General features: G+C 47.2%; 2 protein-coding genes across 2 annotated transcripts; both read left to right on the forward strand.

Moving 5' to 3' along the window:
• Nucleotides 1-274: 274 nt before the first annotated feature.
• LOC149371797 (uncharacterized) lies at nt 275-7,822 on the forward strand. The gene is made up of 3 exons (XM_089585288.1): nt 275-1,534; nt 6,369-6,503; nt 7,715-7,822. The coding sequence occupies exons 1-3, from the start codon at nt 1,301-1,303 to the stop codon at nt 7,820-7,822; spliced, it is 477 nt and encodes a 158-aa protein (XP_089441414.1). The 5' UTR covers nt 275-1,300.
• A 4,752-nt stretch (nt 7,823-12,574) lies between these two features.
• On the forward strand, nt 12,575-16,520 carry LOC149371798 (receptor expression-enhancing protein 3-B-like). Its single transcript, XM_089581168.1, has 2 exons — nt 12,575-12,808; nt 16,392-16,520. Exons 1-2 carry the CDS (start codon nt 12,575-12,577, stop codon nt 16,518-16,520), a joined length of 363 nt encoding a protein of 120 aa, XP_089437294.1.

Below are 16,520 nucleotides of genomic sequence, written 5' to 3' on the forward strand. Positions count from 1 at the left end.
ATCTTCGAATGAAACTATTTATTCATGGAAACCTAAAAAACTAAATAAAACGAAAGCAAAGCCTCCACAGAGCTGGCTGAAAGGCATTCCATGCGTTGGTCTACTCCGCCCACCGTACGAGGGAAAATTAAAAAAAATAAAGGCGGGAGCCGGACGTTAATTTGATTTAATTAGGGAAATCGGCCACACAGGGCAATAAGTTGCAGTTTCTAAGAATGCTAGGAACGTGTAGATTGAGTTCCCGCGGCAAAAACACAAGTTCAGAATCCTCTTCAGTGCACCTTTAAGCTCACAATTCGTACTGCCACTGACTTCAGAGATAAACAGTCATAGTAAAGCTGCTTCGCTCCTAAACTTCAAAATTAATTTAGCGCGTCAGCCACTATAAAAACACCCGTTTAGTCGCAAATGTCGGAGTTGCCGCTCGTGTTAAAGAGCCTTCCACCCTGCAATTGATGCACATCATTTCATGCTGCCCCGAAACAACACTCAGAGCAAACGCATACTGTTTTCGGTCCGCCGCTTGTGGATAACAGGCGTCGCCCAATTAACCGCGTGTTCATTCGCTGGTTCACTGAAGCGATACGTATAAATGCAAACTATCCCCACTTCTCTTGTTGAAACAGGCTCGTCGGGTCATGCGTGAAAATGTCTAACGTTGCTGCCGTAAGAGCGGAGAGGTGGACAGCAGAAAAAGGGAACTTATTATGAAGAGAAGGAGGGAAGGGTGACCACGATGCGTCAGTACTGTCGCTCTAGCATTTATGGAAAGGGGCTCCTTGACTGGGCATGCTCCGTTAGACGTGAGAACAACAGCAGTAGCAACGCAATCAAAGCTATTGGGTTTTATACGCACAACTGTAGCACCAAACACTGACACAGCATAATGGCCGTCCACTGTGCTGGTTCAGTGGCTTTGGTGTTTGTCTGCTGATCCCAAGATCGCCGGTTCAATTCCGGTTGTGGCGGCCGTATTTTGATGTAGGCTAAATACAAAAATGTCCTTGCGATGTGCGATTTCAATGCACGTTGAAGAACCCCCCGGCGGTCTAAATTCATCCGTAGTCCCCCACTACAGCGTCTGGATAGATCGAGTCCCTTCGGGACGTTAGAACACCACAATCCAGCTCAATGGCCCCTTGTCGAAGCGCATTAAGGAGAGGGCTCACGCATGCATGCGCACCCCGTGCTCGTGTTGCGCGTTTCTCACACTTGAGTAGTAGTCTCCAGAAGGCGGCAAAGCCGTCTGTAAGCCGAAGCGCTTAACATCTGGAAGAGAAGTCAAAGAGAAAGAAGAACGATGCGGACGTGTTCATGCCGATGTATCGTGCTGCTGCTGGGCCTCCTGGGGCCCATGTACGCTACCTTCAAGAGCATCGAGCGAGGAAGCAAGGAGCAGACAGTCGTATGGCTCAAGTATTGGGCCGGTCTTGGCAGCTACCTGGCCCTGGACACCGTGGTCGCGCTGACGCTCGGCGGGCCCCCCTCGGAGCTGATCGAGTGCGTGAGGATGGCCATCTTGGTCTGGATACAGGTATGGTTCGCCGTGGGACACAGCGCACTTCACTAATGGGCTAAATGGACGCACTTCTTGGGGAATGCTTTTTTTTTTTATTATATCGCCCACTTTCCGTGGTGGCTTATGACTGAAAGTAAAAAGCCGGTCTACTGAGAAAACCGTGGGACATAGGTCTCTCTTGAAGTGCCAGGCAAAGACTCGTGCTCTGTATACGCATACCGCATAAAGCGTTGCGACACACGCTGGGTGAGTTAGGTAGAAGTTGAAACACGGAAAAGGGCCGTCGTAAGGGAGCACCTGGGGATGCAACCAAGGCGTTGACGCTCTCTTCAAGGGATCTCGGGCGCACCCCTTCAACGACTTCCCTGGAGATGGTTCTTGAAAGGGCCAACCTTTCCATCGGTGACAGTAGAGGCTCATTGGCGTACTTTGGCGCGCTTGCGAGCTGGATGAATGCAAAGAAAACAGGATAAAAAGTTTTAGTCCATCTCGTCGTAAAGAAATAGTGCAAGAATGAAAAGCACTGAATGCAAGGCATTGCATATTCCTTTCCTATTCGTGCTGTACCTGTTCGTCCCCACAGCTGTTTCGCCGGGCAACGAAACTTTGAGCTGCGGGACAATATATTAGGTGCAGGTGGCAGCATCTTTTAGGCCCAGGAAGAGGCGATGCGCACGTGTGTACCCTGCACCACCCTGATTCAAAAGAGGAGAGGCTGTTTGCTTCATCAGCGTCGGGGATTAAGGGGGTCAATTGTGGCCCCGAGAGCAGAGTGTGACAGGTGGGACCACAAAGGACGGAAGCACATTTGCTCGGATTACATGCCACCGGCGTTGCTCCGAACAGTTTTCGCGAACTAAGGACTAACCGGCAATTTACAGGAATTTTCATCGCGCAGAGGAGCTGACCGGGCTGAACTTACTTCGTGGCGAGTGCGTTCAAATGCAAATGTCTTTAAAGGTCATCGTGTCACACTACGTGAATGACAGTAAAGGCGAGTTTCAGTCGTTGAAAATGATATTGAACTTGTCCGCGTGACAGGAATATCGAGCCACGACGAACACACCTAGCGAATTTTGAAACTGTGCCTGGACGTCAGTGACTATGTCTGCGGGAAGAATCGCTCGCAAATACGTTTATGTGCTAATAAGTGAGGAGGAGCTCAACGAAGCTCATAGTCTGGAGGTTTGTTTATTTATTTATTTTATTTATTTCCATACTGTAAGGGTCCGTAAGGGCCCGGAAGGGCATTACATTAGGGGGATGTTGCATGCAAAATTCTCCCCAGTACAGGCACAAATACATAAATTAATAAAAACCACAAAAAGACGCCATGAGGCTAGTTGGTACGGCATTCTGCGAGCATAAGAACTGCACAAAGGACAGACACGGAAAAGGAGTACACGGGGCGAGGCTTTATGTGGGCTTCTTTTTTCTTCTTTACAGCTTCAAGCACCGCAAACATTTTACGACAGATTTGTGGGCCCCAAGTTGCAGAGCTGGGAGCCGGAGATCGACAAGTACATCGGCGAATTTTTCGCTGCCAGACGACGGCATGGCGCTTCTAAGGCCTAACAATAAATGCGCGTAGTTCGAATCTTGCGTATCACTGCTCTTGCTCTGATGCGTCTTTTCCAAGTACGTGATTGGACTTCCATTGAAACGAATTAAAAAAAAAATGGCTCGGTACCATACATCCCTGAGGCCATATAACATGGTAATAAATTATTGGAAATATTGTACAGCCTTCATAAAAAGTAACAAGTTCTCCAGGTTGGTTTCTGGACAGCGCGAAGGAAATCTCGTTCTCATTTCTCGGGGACCCCACTAGGAAACCCGTTGGGGTGTGTTGCTTTCACAAAGCCTGCACACACGCACTGCACGTATGCAGTTTGTACGAATTTTTCTCGGCTGGAGAAACAACCCAGAGCTTCGAAGCCTGTGAAAACATAACCCAGGTTGTGATGAAGTCAGATGAACCATAGGCTGCTGCATGAAAGAATTTCACCAATTTTCGCCGCGCACAGGAAGTTACATCAGTAGTGCACGCGCGCGACAGAGAGAGATAAAGGCTGTGTAATGCAAAACAGATTTTTGCAGATTTTGACTGGCTTTTAAAAAGCGCTGACATGATAATCTTTGCTGGGGGCGCGTTGCGTGAAAGGTGGTAAGAGAAGAGTGCAGGTGAGTTTTAAGTAAAATAATTATAAAAAGAACAAAAACTTGGTTATTGAATTAGGGTGAATACACATCGAAGGTGTACGCAAGAAGTTTTTAAAGTAAATGGAGAAGTGTAAGGCAAAATACGCCTTCAATGTTATATCTGATTCACTCGCACACTGTGAACAAACTGATAAACACAACGTCAAAACATATTAGGTCAGCTGCCTTCTAGTAGATTCGCCTCATTGACATACATTCTACTTTGCTTGTGTCATTGATCGCCACTGATTGCCCTAGTGGAGATCAGTGGTCTGTACTAACAGAAGAAGTGTTTAGCACTTACATTTCATGACCACTGGTCAATTTTTCAGTTTCTTTTTCTACACATATTTCCTTCCAAAACACTTTTTCTTGAACTCCTCTCAAGGATAGTGATTTTGCTCGCTGGCGGAAGTCTCAGCTCTTCATACAGAGATTTCTCTTCCTCTCTCACTCCGGGACTGCGAGCTGTAACTAGACAGATACTTTTACTGCGCAGAGGGTACCATATGTTCTAATATACTTATCATCAATCAAGAGGAGTGCCGCAAGGTTCGGTGCTATCACCGCTGCTTTCTAATATTTTGGTCAGTGACATCCCCATCTGTCCTGATATAACAGTTTTTGTGTATGCAGAAGACATAGCTTTTTTCGCCTCGGACAGGGATATCCATTCCCTTTACAAGATTCTGCAGGGATATTTGATGCTCTTGGAGTTTGGTTGCACCGTATTAATTTATCCCTGAATGTTAACAAATGTGGCATACTGGTATTTCCTCCAGACACGCCTTTGCACATTTCATTAGCCCATCACTCTAATCTGATTTCACAAGTGGAATCTGTCACATATCTAGGTGTTACTTACCATCCAGCCTTAGATTAGAGCCTTCATATAAAGAACAACGTGCGTAAAGGAGAACGCGCTCTAGGCCGGCTGACACGAATCGCCAATAAAAGGTTTGGGATGCGCCGCGACACATTATTGTTACTATACAAAGCTTATGTAAGACCTATACTTGAATTCGGTTGCATTCTGTTCTCTGGTAGCGCAAACTCCAAGGTTCAACCCTTAATCTTACTGGAAAGGCGTGCTCTACGTCTTTGCCTTGGTCTCCCAAAATCAGTTTCAAACGCCCTGCTTTATCTCGAAGCCAGTATGCCCGATTTAACTTCCCGCTTTCAAATACTCACGGTGCTAACTTTCCTCAGGTCGTTGGACCCGATGACTGATGTCAGTACTCCTATTTTTGTGTCTCAGCCGGCCTTTTTTTTTGCCATCATTGGCCACGATATCAAATGCCACAAATTACCTTAACGGAGAACCTTTTAACACCGATTGGTGTTGATCTCAGTTCTTTGCAGTGGGTTGACGACACGCCGGCAGCAGTGGAATTCCATTTTGACCACATCTTCCCATCTCATGCGAAACACATGCCCACAAACATTTTAAACGGTATTCTTTCTGGTCATATAGCGGAATTCCCCCATCATGTGGTTTCTTTCTACCGATGCCTCCGTCAGCTGCCAAAAAGTTGCAGTTGGCATCTTTTCGCAGGATTTAGCATGGAGCTATTCTGTCCGCATCCCAGATTATATCCCTATATTCTTCGCGGAGTTTTTGGCTCTTGGAATGGCCCTGCACAAAATTCCGTGTCACGTATCTCACGTTATCATCCTGGCTGATTGTTTGTCAGTTCCAGTCTCCCTTGAAACTTCCCAAAAAGATTTTTTGTGCCGTTTCCTGCGATTTTTTGTCCCGTCCACTTTAAAGGAGGTCCGTTTTGTCTGGGTTCCTGGTCATGCAGGCATTCATTCAATTGAGGTGGCTGATTATTTAGCAAGGTCAGCTCTTGACGGGTCAGTAACGCATCCTGTCCCGAATTTCAGTCTGCTGGCGATCTCCAGATTTCAGCGGTTCCAACACATATCAGCCAGGTTAGGCGATCCCTTACTAAATACTACTGATTATCAGCACTTCGCGTATAAATGGAACGTCCGTTCGTGTAAAACCAGACAGTGCGAGGTATCAATGACACGACTGCGGTGCAGGATTCCCAGTTTAAATTTATACCTATGTAGATGTGGGTGGCCACCGACAAACCTATGTGACTCATGCGGGGACGTTGAATCTGTGGACCACTTCCTTCTCTACTGTCCAAAGTTCGCACTTCAGAGAAAGATTTACCTGGAGGTCCCTCTCTCCAGGTTAGGGCTCCCGTTATCTCTGCCAGTGTTGTTATCGTTCGGTGTGAGCGCCAAAGGATTTGCATTGGGTTCAATTTGTGGGAATCTCCATGATTACATAATTGCAACTGGTAGGTTGATTTGCTAACTCCTTTAAAAGTCTTGCAGTTTTCTTTTTTTTTCGCCAAAATGTTCTTTGTTATTTCACTTCAAATATTCTCCTGTCGTTTTTCATGAATACATTTTTCAAAATGCACGTTTGGCTCCGATATTTTGTCGTAACACTATGAAAATTTCCTTATTTATACCACAATACCTTGGCCATTATGAAGAGGATGAAGAAGAAGAATAATAGCGGTGGAAGATGCACTTTTGTACTTGCGCTCGCATTGTGCTGGTATTCGGCCTCCTGTGGCCGATATGGTCCTCCTTCAAGTCCATCAAGGCCAGGAACACGGCCCAGACGCTGCACTGGCTGAAGTACTGGCTGTGCTTCGGGACCTACCTCTTCGTGGACGGCGTGGTCGCTCTCGCGTTGGGCCGCCATACCGGCCTACTCATCGACGGCATCAGGTTGGCCATGCTCTTCTGTGTACAGGTACGAGATTGCTACATTTAAAACCGGTGTTCTCATGTCAGGCACCCGCGGCCAGATTTGATCACTTCTATCGCGAACATGTCCACAAAAACGAACAAACACTGAAGACGTATGTTTGCATCGTCGAAGTAAAAGAACTGGACCTGCAGATTTGACAGCGCTTGGCGCTGGTGAAGTCGTTCAGTTAAGAGCGAAACCAGAAACAAGCGACGCATGTTGCAGTTGTGTCACGATTCATACTTACTTTCTGTTGGAATGTGTAGAGTGTGCGAGAAGGCATTTATAAGCTGTGCGGCCAGTTTTATAATTGCGTCAGGATTCGCATTTTTGCGATTCGGTTTTGTTGGCCTGCACAATGAAATTTGCTAGCCTTCTCCTGATGACAGAGTGGGCATTACCGTATATCACTGCCTCAGTGATGTGCGTGTCGACTGGATGGAGCGAACGTGACCACAAGCAGCTCCGCATTTGACGCTAGCGATTAGGCTCACATCTTCTGTGAAGCTCCAGACGAGAGACGCGGGACGCAGATTTCTGCTTGGGAGTCTGGTGTGTATCTGCTCCCACTAATAAGCAATAAGCGACAAGAAAACGATGTTAACAAGCAGTAAAGTTTCCTGTAATGCAAACATCGATTCTCCATAGTTATTATATTAGTCATGTCATGTCGGCCGAGTTTTGATGTAGGCGGAATGCTAGAGGCCCGCGTACTGTGTGTAACGCACGTCAAAGAACCCCAAGTGGTCAAAATTTCCGGAGCCCTTCACTACGGCGTCCTCATAGCCAGAGTCGCTTCGGGACGCTAAACCCCCATAAATCATTTTCATAGTTATTTTCACTGACGGTACGACACACAGAACATGTCAAACCTGTTACAACAGTTTTTGCTAGAACTGAATGCGCGTATTTCCATGGGCTGTCTCTGATACAAATCACCTTTGTACCTCATCACTAGAACAATGCAAGGAGAACTACTTGCTTTAAGTATCGCGGATTCTGCTCGCCATTTATACCCTGCTTTAATTTGTTCTTAAGTTTACAGCGATGTGTCGGCCCCGCTTTGGACCTGTTGCGACACGTGCTCTAATACAATAAATAAATGGTAGAAAAGTATTTACTGGTGTGAATCGTATTTATTCATTTTCGTGTCCCTCTCTTGAAGCCATCTGCAAATAACACAAAACTTTCCTGCGCGTTTTTTTTGCCTTTAGGTTTACGCAAGTCAAACGCCAGAGGCGTTCTACGAGCACATCCTCCGTTTCAAATTCAAGCAATGGGAGCCGGATATCGACAACTTCATCGGTGATTTCCATTTTTGAGATTACGCCATTTATGGAACTAATAAACCGCCTTAATGAAGCATGCTTCTGGACGAGCCCGTACATTGCGAAGAAGCATACCCAAAACTCTGGACAAAAGCATTTTTGAACGGGAAAGAGTTCATGAACACAATTTTTTTCATATACCGAAAGATTTCATTAAAACAGTCAATATATCTTCAGATGTGCAGTCAATAGGCTGGCACTTTTTTTGTTATTAACATTTTTGATATCGTCAGAAGTGTTTACCATTGTTTTTTTTTTTAAGGCAGTCTTAACTGCTCGATGCGAGCAATGGAGAAAATTTAAAAAAAGATTTTCCTACATGTCGGAAGAATGGACCATTATCTTCAATATTTACGTAGCAACACCTCACAATTTCCCAATATTAAACATTTTTGTCCGAGAATGTTGGACATGAAAAGGGGAACAGCAGACAAGCAAGAAGACGCCGTCTATAGAGGCGGCAGAACTGGCTCTTGACTCCCAATTTCATCTAGCATCGCGCATCGCTTTCTCTTCTCACGCTTGTCTCTAAAGCGCTTTAATAGACGAACCTACCTTCACCTGGCTGCATTCCCACATTAGTGGCTCCTGGCCGGTGGTCTGTTTAAACAGTCTATGAACAAAACGAACGTTTTTAAGCGCTGTTAAATGCCTACACCTTAACCCTTGCTAACAAAGTATGCGTACATACTTGCATGTTTACGAAAAGGATATTTCAGAAACATCAAATCATAGTTAATTAAAAGACTAGCACATAAAACTAGGACAAAGACATAGAAGGAGACAGAGGTAGTTTTATGCGCTAGTATTTTAATTAACGATGACGCACCAACTAGCCCAGCTTTCCGCCTTGATCAATCATAGTTTGTAGCTTTTACTTTTCACCTTCTCAGGGTTTATGTTCCAGGGGCCAGCGCTCGCGGCTGAGCACTGTAAGCCAGTTTGGCGTCTGGATGAGCACAGATGAAAGGGCCTTTGTTGTGAGATTAGGCGCCCTGTGTTTTGTACACGTGGTAAAGGCTGGCTACCAAAACACGATATCGTAGAACTAGAGCATTCGCCTCGCGTGCAAGAGGACCGGTGTTCGAATCCCGGTACCGCGCAATTCTTCACCGGGCTTAAATAAAGAAACAAAAAACTCCGCGTGTCAATGGAATTACATACCCGGGACTGGGGTGCGGCCTGATCTCGGTGACCGGAACCGACAACGCACTCCCTCACCAGAGCAGGATTCGGCCACCCTGGTGTAGTACTTGGCCACAACCTTCGATGAAGAAACCAATCAACTCTCCGCCCTCAGTCCCCAGCGGCTGCGGAGCAGCTGACCCAAGCGGCGGTCAGACCTGTAACTCCTAAGAATGTCTGGCCACTGGAAACTGAACCTGGCAACATTTACCGCTACCCTATCCAGTGAGGCTATAGCCTCACTGGATAAGGTCGAACTTTGTAGTGTCCGTTGATTCTGGCGAAAGGAAAGGCGCCCAACTGGCTGCCTGGGTCAGTGGACACCTCAATCTCGCTTTCATGTACGCGGCGTCGGTGTCCACCTGCAAACACCTGCTCTCCCTCAATATTCTGGGCTTAGCAACGCCAAACCGCCAGAAATTTTTGTACATGCTGGAGCTCGTTCAAGGTGCCGACTGTGGCTCACGGAGTGCGGTTTACGGCTACGCCGCCGGTTGCGCCGTTGGCTACGTCATATTTTCGTCGCACGTTGTGAAATCGGTTAGTTCTGAATCTGTGCAGTGTGTAGAGCCATATCCGCACCCTCCGTTTGGTCTTACGACCACGCGAGAAGCGTGCATACGACAGAACAAGCCGCAGTTTCCTGTTACTGTCCTGCATTAAATGTTTCGCTTTATAGACCCTTGTGTCCAGGGTTCCTCCATATTGCCCACCGCACATGTTAGAGACGGAAGGCAACGCGTTCCACTGCGAGACAGGCTGGCGCACATGGTAGCGAGAGCAGCGTCCGTTTCTTTGAATTCGTCTTCATGTGCCTTCAAAATATATCTCGAGAGTTTCTTTCCCGAGATAAAAATTGCAATTCTTTCTTGTTCAGAGCAACAGAAAGGGCGCTTACGCAACGTCCTTCAGAGCCTGACTTCATTCGGAACGGTACGATAATTATATGATTAAGAGCGTTCGCAGATTTTCCTAGATAGTAGTTTCATCGAGTCTGACCTTGAAACGCCGTGAAAAACGGTGCACCTCGGATCTGTCCTTGCCATACCGTGACCAATGGGGCTGCAAGGTTTCCCGTTACTTAGCCGCCGTCACGACTCAAAACAGGTTGTTGCGCTGCGGCGGCAGGATTCGCTAGCATTTTCGCTTGCATGTTAAACGGGCCTAGCATGTTTGTTAAAATGCTTTGCTCTCTACAGGCACGCTTAGCATAAGACTGCAATTCTGAAGGCATGCCCTTAATATTTCAGCGGGGCTTCGCCCGGGGGCTTTTTTGACGGCGATCGTGCTGATAAGATTCACGCAAGTCGGTGTAGCACTTATAGCCCGTCGACCTAGCATGCAAAAGATCCCAGGTTAAGTCCCGGCTGTTGCGTTGCTCAGACAAAATCGAAAGAAACAAAATTTGCTCGGCCTAACCACCCACTTAATCGGGCTCGAATTTCGCACAAAGGTAGCATTAAAGGTGGCATTAAGTTCTGTTCTGTATTAGATTTGAGTGGGGTACTTGCCTGGTTCGGTGGGAATTAAAGGGAAATCTCATTCGTCTGCGGTGACGGCGGACCAGTACAGCAAGATTTCACAGCTGCGCTACTGGTAGCGCTATCTGCGCCCACCAGAGGAACGAGCGCTCTGCCATTAGCTACCGTCGAGGCTGAGGCTACGGTGAAACTCAAGGGTTAGAAAGTGGTCGCGCGGTTGGTTTGTAAGTGCATTCTCGACTAGGGTATCAAAACTGGGCGCAGAAAACATTGTTTGCACGCGACTGCCAAATTTTTCGGCATTGTGCACAATCACCTTCGTTATCTTATAAGAGGTAAAATTAGCAATCGAAGGTGGGTTCTTTCTGTGCGCGAATAGCAAATCCTTGTGCGTTATTTCTAAATACGTTACAGAAAAACCAAGCTTTGTTTCGCAGAGTTCCTTAGTAATGCTTTCGGAGTCGGAACGTGTGTCCTGCGCGTTCTTATGTTCAACTCCGTAAAAGACAGCGTCTCCGTAAAAGACAGACAATTATAGCGTCTGCTGCGGTTTTTCAAGGCAATTTATTTTGGTTAGAAGGGCTTTCAGGGCATCCCGATTATTCTCGCGAAGCTTTTTGTATTTTGCCACTGCCGTTTCAACCTTCGAAATCGCTGCAGCTTCGGCTTCAATGAATTAATCCTACAGTACGGAGCTTTGCACGAACAAATTGATCACAATATTTTTTTTTGAAGTTTTGCTTTAATTTCCTTTTGGCTGTCCAAACTATTTTGCAGTGTTGGCTCCGTGTTTGGGTCAGGGTTAACTTCAATATCTTCGCACATAATAGGAAAAAAATAAAACCAGAAACGCAGCAACAACGCAAACCTACATCGAGAACGACGCTTCACAAGAGTGTGATCTAATACATATGTACTACACAACTTAGGGTGGAACCGGCAGTAAAAACATTGAACTGCAAGGGAATTTACCAACCTTCGTGCGCAGTCAGAAATGCACGAGCAGCACCGTCGTGCAAGTTCCACACTCTGGGCGAGCACCGACGATGTTCTGCTTTCGTAGGCCGTCGTCTACGTCGTGGCTGTTCCAGTGTCCATTGTCCAGAAAACCGCATCGGTCAAAACCGGCTGCCAAACACGCCACTCGCCCGGTTTCACGGTATCGGGATGGCTCGCAGTTCAGCATCGACACTTTCTTCCGCAATCGTTTCCATCGATGATGCACTATTGTGCTGCGCCATACCTGGTAACCTGCATGCGTAGTAAGAAATGCGTAAGCGCAGCTTCCATCGTCGTTATCGTTACAGAGTAAAAGACGAGTACGGGACGAGCGGATAGGCACGCGCTGACTCTGTGCCGTGTCAGCGCAGCGTGAATCAGCTCCGTGTCTGTGCACTCGTCTCGTCCTTATCTTCAGCGCTGTAGCGATAATGACACAAAACACGCCCCAGCTTCCACCTTGCCTCCGTCGTCATGCCGGTTCCACGACCAGGGAACAGTCTAAGTGACCTTATTATTACTATAATGCAGTATCGGTAGCTTTATGCGCCAGGACACTCAATCTAAAAGCATGGGGAAAGGGATCCCCACTATAGGTTCGTAGATGCTGTTCGACGTCTGGACATCAGCAGCAAGAACGACAAGGCTGAAGTCGAATACAACTCCAGTATGAAGCTGTAAACACCCTCAGAGGAGGCCCTCCAGCCAAAGGCGTCGACCGATTATGTTTACATCGCAGTTTAATCCCATTTCACGGGTGTTCCTGCCAGCCACCCGTACTGTCACCATAGGGGATTAACCATGACGTCATGGAGAATGGTCGACGCCATTGGCTTGAAGGCCTCCATTGAAGGGTGTTTGTAGCTTCGTTGTATCCGACTTCAGTGGTCATTGTGCCATAGACTTTACGGACGGAGCATCATATTTCTTATTAACCTTTGTTGCCCATCCTAATGCATCGTGCACGCATTCCGCGTTCGTCAGGCTTGCATAGCTGTCTCCAGAAGGCTACGAAGTCGACTGAAGATCGCGACCTTACCACAGACGCTGAGCTCAAAGAAGACAAAGAGAAAGAAGAAAGATGCGGATGCGTTCATGTCGATGCATCGTGCTGCTGCTGGGCCTCCTGGGGCCCATGTACTCGACCTTCAAGATCGTCGAGCGAGGAAGCAAGGAGCAGAGGGCCGTCTGGCTCAAGTACTGGACAGGTCTTGGCAGCTACCTGGCCCTGGACACCGTGGCCGCGCTGACGATCGGCGGCCCCGCCTCGGAGCTGATCGAGTGCGTGAGGATGGCCATCTTGGTCTGGATACAGGTATGGTTCGCGATAAGGCACACTGCTCTTTTTAAAGGCATAGAGAGAGTCTGTATCTTTTAAGCGCCAGGGGCCCCGTTCAGCGGAGAACTCGGCGTCGGCGTTGGGGGTTCGAGAAAAGCGGGTGGCGCACCTACTGGTGACAACCTGCTCAATGGATTGTGAGCTACCTGCATCCGTAACCACTGCAGCCCCTGCACCAGTAGTGGTATGAGGACTCCCCGTGGCCTACAAATGTAGATAATGACCAATAGGCGATATTCAAAATTCCGCAAGTACGCTTCCCACATAACTATGTTGCCCCAAACAAGATGGCCGACTTCGCTATAAAGGAACTATGTTGGCTACAGGACAGGCGCTAAAGGTGTGGATAGAATGTAAGAAATGTATTTTGGAAGAATCAAAGAAAAAACCAGTCTTTCTTGCTTGGTTTCAGCTGGAAACGCAGGTCAGCCATCTTGTTTGGGACAACATTGTTATGCGAGAAAGCGCACTTGAGGAATTTTGAATATCCCCTATTCTGCATATATGGACGTGTATAGCAGAACCTAGGTGAAAAACATGGAGTATTTGTGCGGGAGGGATCTCTAATGCTGTGGCATTGTACTGTTAAGAGCAAGTTAAGCGTTAAGTGACGGTGAACAGTGTTCGTGCCTGCGAAATGGTGCCCAAAGAGGACCCCAGGGCGCTGAAGGAAACCATTAACTAGGTCGCGCCACCCTTCAGATCGGAGCATCAGTGTCTCCTAAAGCTTTTAATATCGCTCGACTTCATTCGAGCCTTAAGTTGCCCCATTGAAATTTTAACGCGTTTTCTTGGTATAGAGTGGAGAAAGACGATTTTACGGATTGAAGGAATGAAAAAGTATAAAAATATTAAGACACGTTAACGGGTAATAAACTGACGAGTATTGTCATTATTACCCGGGGTGCACTGGACCTTCCCTCGTAAATTCCACCACGCAAGGAGCGCAGACAGAAAGGATGAGAAAAGAAAAGCCGTTAAAGTTGTACCGTCAACGAACAGTGTTTGAGGACTTTTGTTATTAACATTTCTAGAGGGGTTCGCGCTTTATGCTAATGTGGGTGGCAGGCTGATGCGCCTTTATTGGAGTACTGAGTTAAACTCCTATAGTCTGTGTGGAATCAAATTTTGCTATAAATAGGTACGTGAGACATAAGGCTGCATTTCTGAAGGCGAGTATAAAACACCCGTTTTGTTCAAATCTTATTCAATTTTGATTGCTCTAGGCTTTCATTATTGGTCTGAGGGTTGCCACGCCTCCGCCGTCCCCTGAATTTGAGAGCAAACGCGCCGGACAATTAGAATCAAATAGAATTCGAGGAAAGCGATCGTTATATTGTAGGCAGAAATTGACATTATTATAGACAGCGAGAAGCAGCAACATTCCTTTTATTATTTATTTTGGGCACAGTGATTACACATGAATTTACAGTGCAGGAATAACGCCATTTGCAGAAAGAATGTCTAGAAGTCGGAAAGAAAACGATTAAAATGACATGCGAAATCCAGGGAAAAAAATGGCCTGGCTTAGCTTATGGTTAAGCCTAGGATGCGAAGCATACCGCCGGCGGAGGCTGCGCGTCCGCAAGCGAGTGCATGAGTTGAGCCCCAGCTTTCACAGCTGTTGTGACGTCAGCGCCCCTAGCGGAAGGAGCGGGAGTTAGGCCGCCGGTGGAGGATGCGCGTCCGCAAGCGAGCGCACGAGTTGAGCCCTAGCTTTCACAGCTGTTGTGACGTCAGCGCCCCTAGCGGAAGGAGCGGGAGTTAGGCCGCCGGTAGAGGCTGCGCGTCCGCAAGCGAGCGCACGAGTTGAGCCCCAGCTTTCACAGCTGTTGGGACGTCATATCACGTGGTGCGCCAATGTAGGTCAAGTGGTAGCTACGCGGCCGAGCGCAGCAAGGAAGAGCTCGGTTGTGCGGCTAGTATGCTTCGCATAAAAAGACTATGCGGGAAAAACAGTTTTGCTCTATTACTATTCTGAAGACGAAACTCTGCATCTATAAATTTGTTCTAGCAAAAACGGCGGTCGGAAAGCATTGTGCGTGTGGTGTGTTCGCCTTGTGGTAATAAGCTGGACGCAAGAAGGCCAAGGACAAGAAGGCCTTTCTTTCTCGCCAAAACTAGAAACGAGTCAAGGTGACTACACAAAAGCTGAGCCACGATTAATGCACCTACAAAAGTTTCAACCTGTACACGAGGAAGTACTGATTCTGTTTGCTGGTAGATTCGTTCACAAAGCCATTCACGCCCTACTCATTTGGAAAAAAAAAACAAAAAAACTCCTGGACGCTGATAGTCTATTGGCTTTTTCACTTGGCTGTGAGCACGTGCGAATTGTTGATCTCTGAAATGAATACCCATGATTCTGCCGCGAATGTTTGTAGTGTGTTTGTTCATTCTTCAAAGCTGCCGGCACGTCGCTTTATCGCTTTGTTTGTGATGCAAGGCGCGCATAGACTTATCTCGATTGATCGCATCCAGGCGGAACCGATTCTACGTTGCTCCGGAATGTTCTAGTAACTTTCCAAGCTTTATCTTGAGAGTTCGTTATCAGCTTTAAAGAGAGCATGGCCGAGAGCGGCTGGTATTCTGTTCGACGACTGCCGAGCACGCTTGTTGCTACGCTGCCGCCGAGTGATTCAGTTCTTTCAGGGCGCAAATCAGCCCAAACAAAGAGTTTCGTTTAGAAGCCATTCTCGCTGCCTTCCTGTTCGCCAGACTGCACTCATCACTGCGTGACAATATATTACCCGTTTCATGTCTTAAAAAAAATAAAAACGCATTAGAAGAGGAACACTTTTCGTGTTCCAGTTCAACCTGGTGGTATCAACGTTGTTAATTTCGGGATGCCGCTCTTTAATTGATTTGGTTACTTGCCAAGGTAAAAATGTATTTGCGCGATCAAATGGCAAGCAGTTATTACCATTGCTTCGCTTCGTGTCTGTCTACAAATCTGAAAATTGCTCACTCGAGCCGCTCTTCAGCTTGTTGATCATTGTACGGTTGGTGTATGGTTTATGGGGTTTAACGTCCCAAAGCGACTAAGGCTATGAGAGACGCCGTAGTGAAGGGCTCCGGAAATTTCGACCACCTGGGGTTCTTTAACGTGCACTGACATCGCACAGTACACGGGCCTCTAGAATTTCTCCTCCAAAGAAATTCTAGCCGCCGCGGCCGGGATCGAACCCGCGTCTTTCGGGTCAGCAGCCGAGCACCATAGCCACTGAGCCACCGCGGCGGCACTCATTGTACAAACAAGGTTAACGCTTGCTTATGGTTTATCAGCTGTCTGATTTTAGCTGCGGTATCTTATGCTCTGGGATGAGGCTATTTTTTTATGACAAGAATTTGGGGCTGCTTTCCATTCTAGAAATGCATCTTAGACAAGTAGCTAAGTCATTAAACGTCCGAACTAACTGAACGATCTGCTCTTGCCTGCGCTGAGGAGGGAGGCTAGTTGTACGGCATACTGCAAGCATAAGAACTGTACAAAGGACAGACACAGAAAAAAAGTACACGGGAGGAGGCTTTATGCGGTCTTCTTTTTTCTTCTTTGCAGCTTCAAGCACCGCAAACATTTTACGACAGATTTGTGGGCCCCAAATTGCAGAGCTGGGAGCCGGAGATCGACAAGTACATCGGCGAATTTTTCGCTGCCAGACGACAGCATGGTGGCACTAAGGCCTAA

This window comes from Amblyomma mixtum, chromosome 1 (assembly GCF_055824585.1).
Source record: "Amblyomma mixtum isolate Tamu chromosome 1, ASM5582458v1, whole genome shotgun sequence".
Taxonomy (NCBI): Eukaryota; Metazoa; Arthropoda; class Arachnida; order Ixodida; family Ixodidae; genus Amblyomma; species Amblyomma mixtum.

Excerpts from the sequence above, each read along its gene's own strand:
- LOC149371798 (XM_089581168.1), top strand. The coding sequence starts at position 12,575 with ATGCGGATGCGTTCATGTCGATGCATCGTGCTGCTGCTGGGCCTCCTG. Across the intron at positions 12,809-16,391 it reads CCATCTTGGTCTGGATACAG|CTTCAAGCACCGCAAACATT; the intron begins GTATGGTTCGCG and ends TCTTCTTTGCAG.
- LOC149371797 (XM_089585288.1), top strand. The coding sequence starts at position 1,301 with ATGCGGACGTGTTCATGCCGATGTATCGTGCTGCTGCTGGGCCTCCTG. Across the intron at positions 1,535-6,368 it reads CCATCTTGGTCTGGATACAG|ACGCTGCACTGGCTGAAGTA; the intron begins GTATGGTTCGCC and ends AACACGGCCCAG. Across the intron at positions 6,504-7,714 it reads CCATGCTCTTCTGTGTACAG|GTTTACGCAAGTCAAACGCC; the intron begins GTACGAGATTGC and ends TTTTGCCTTTAG.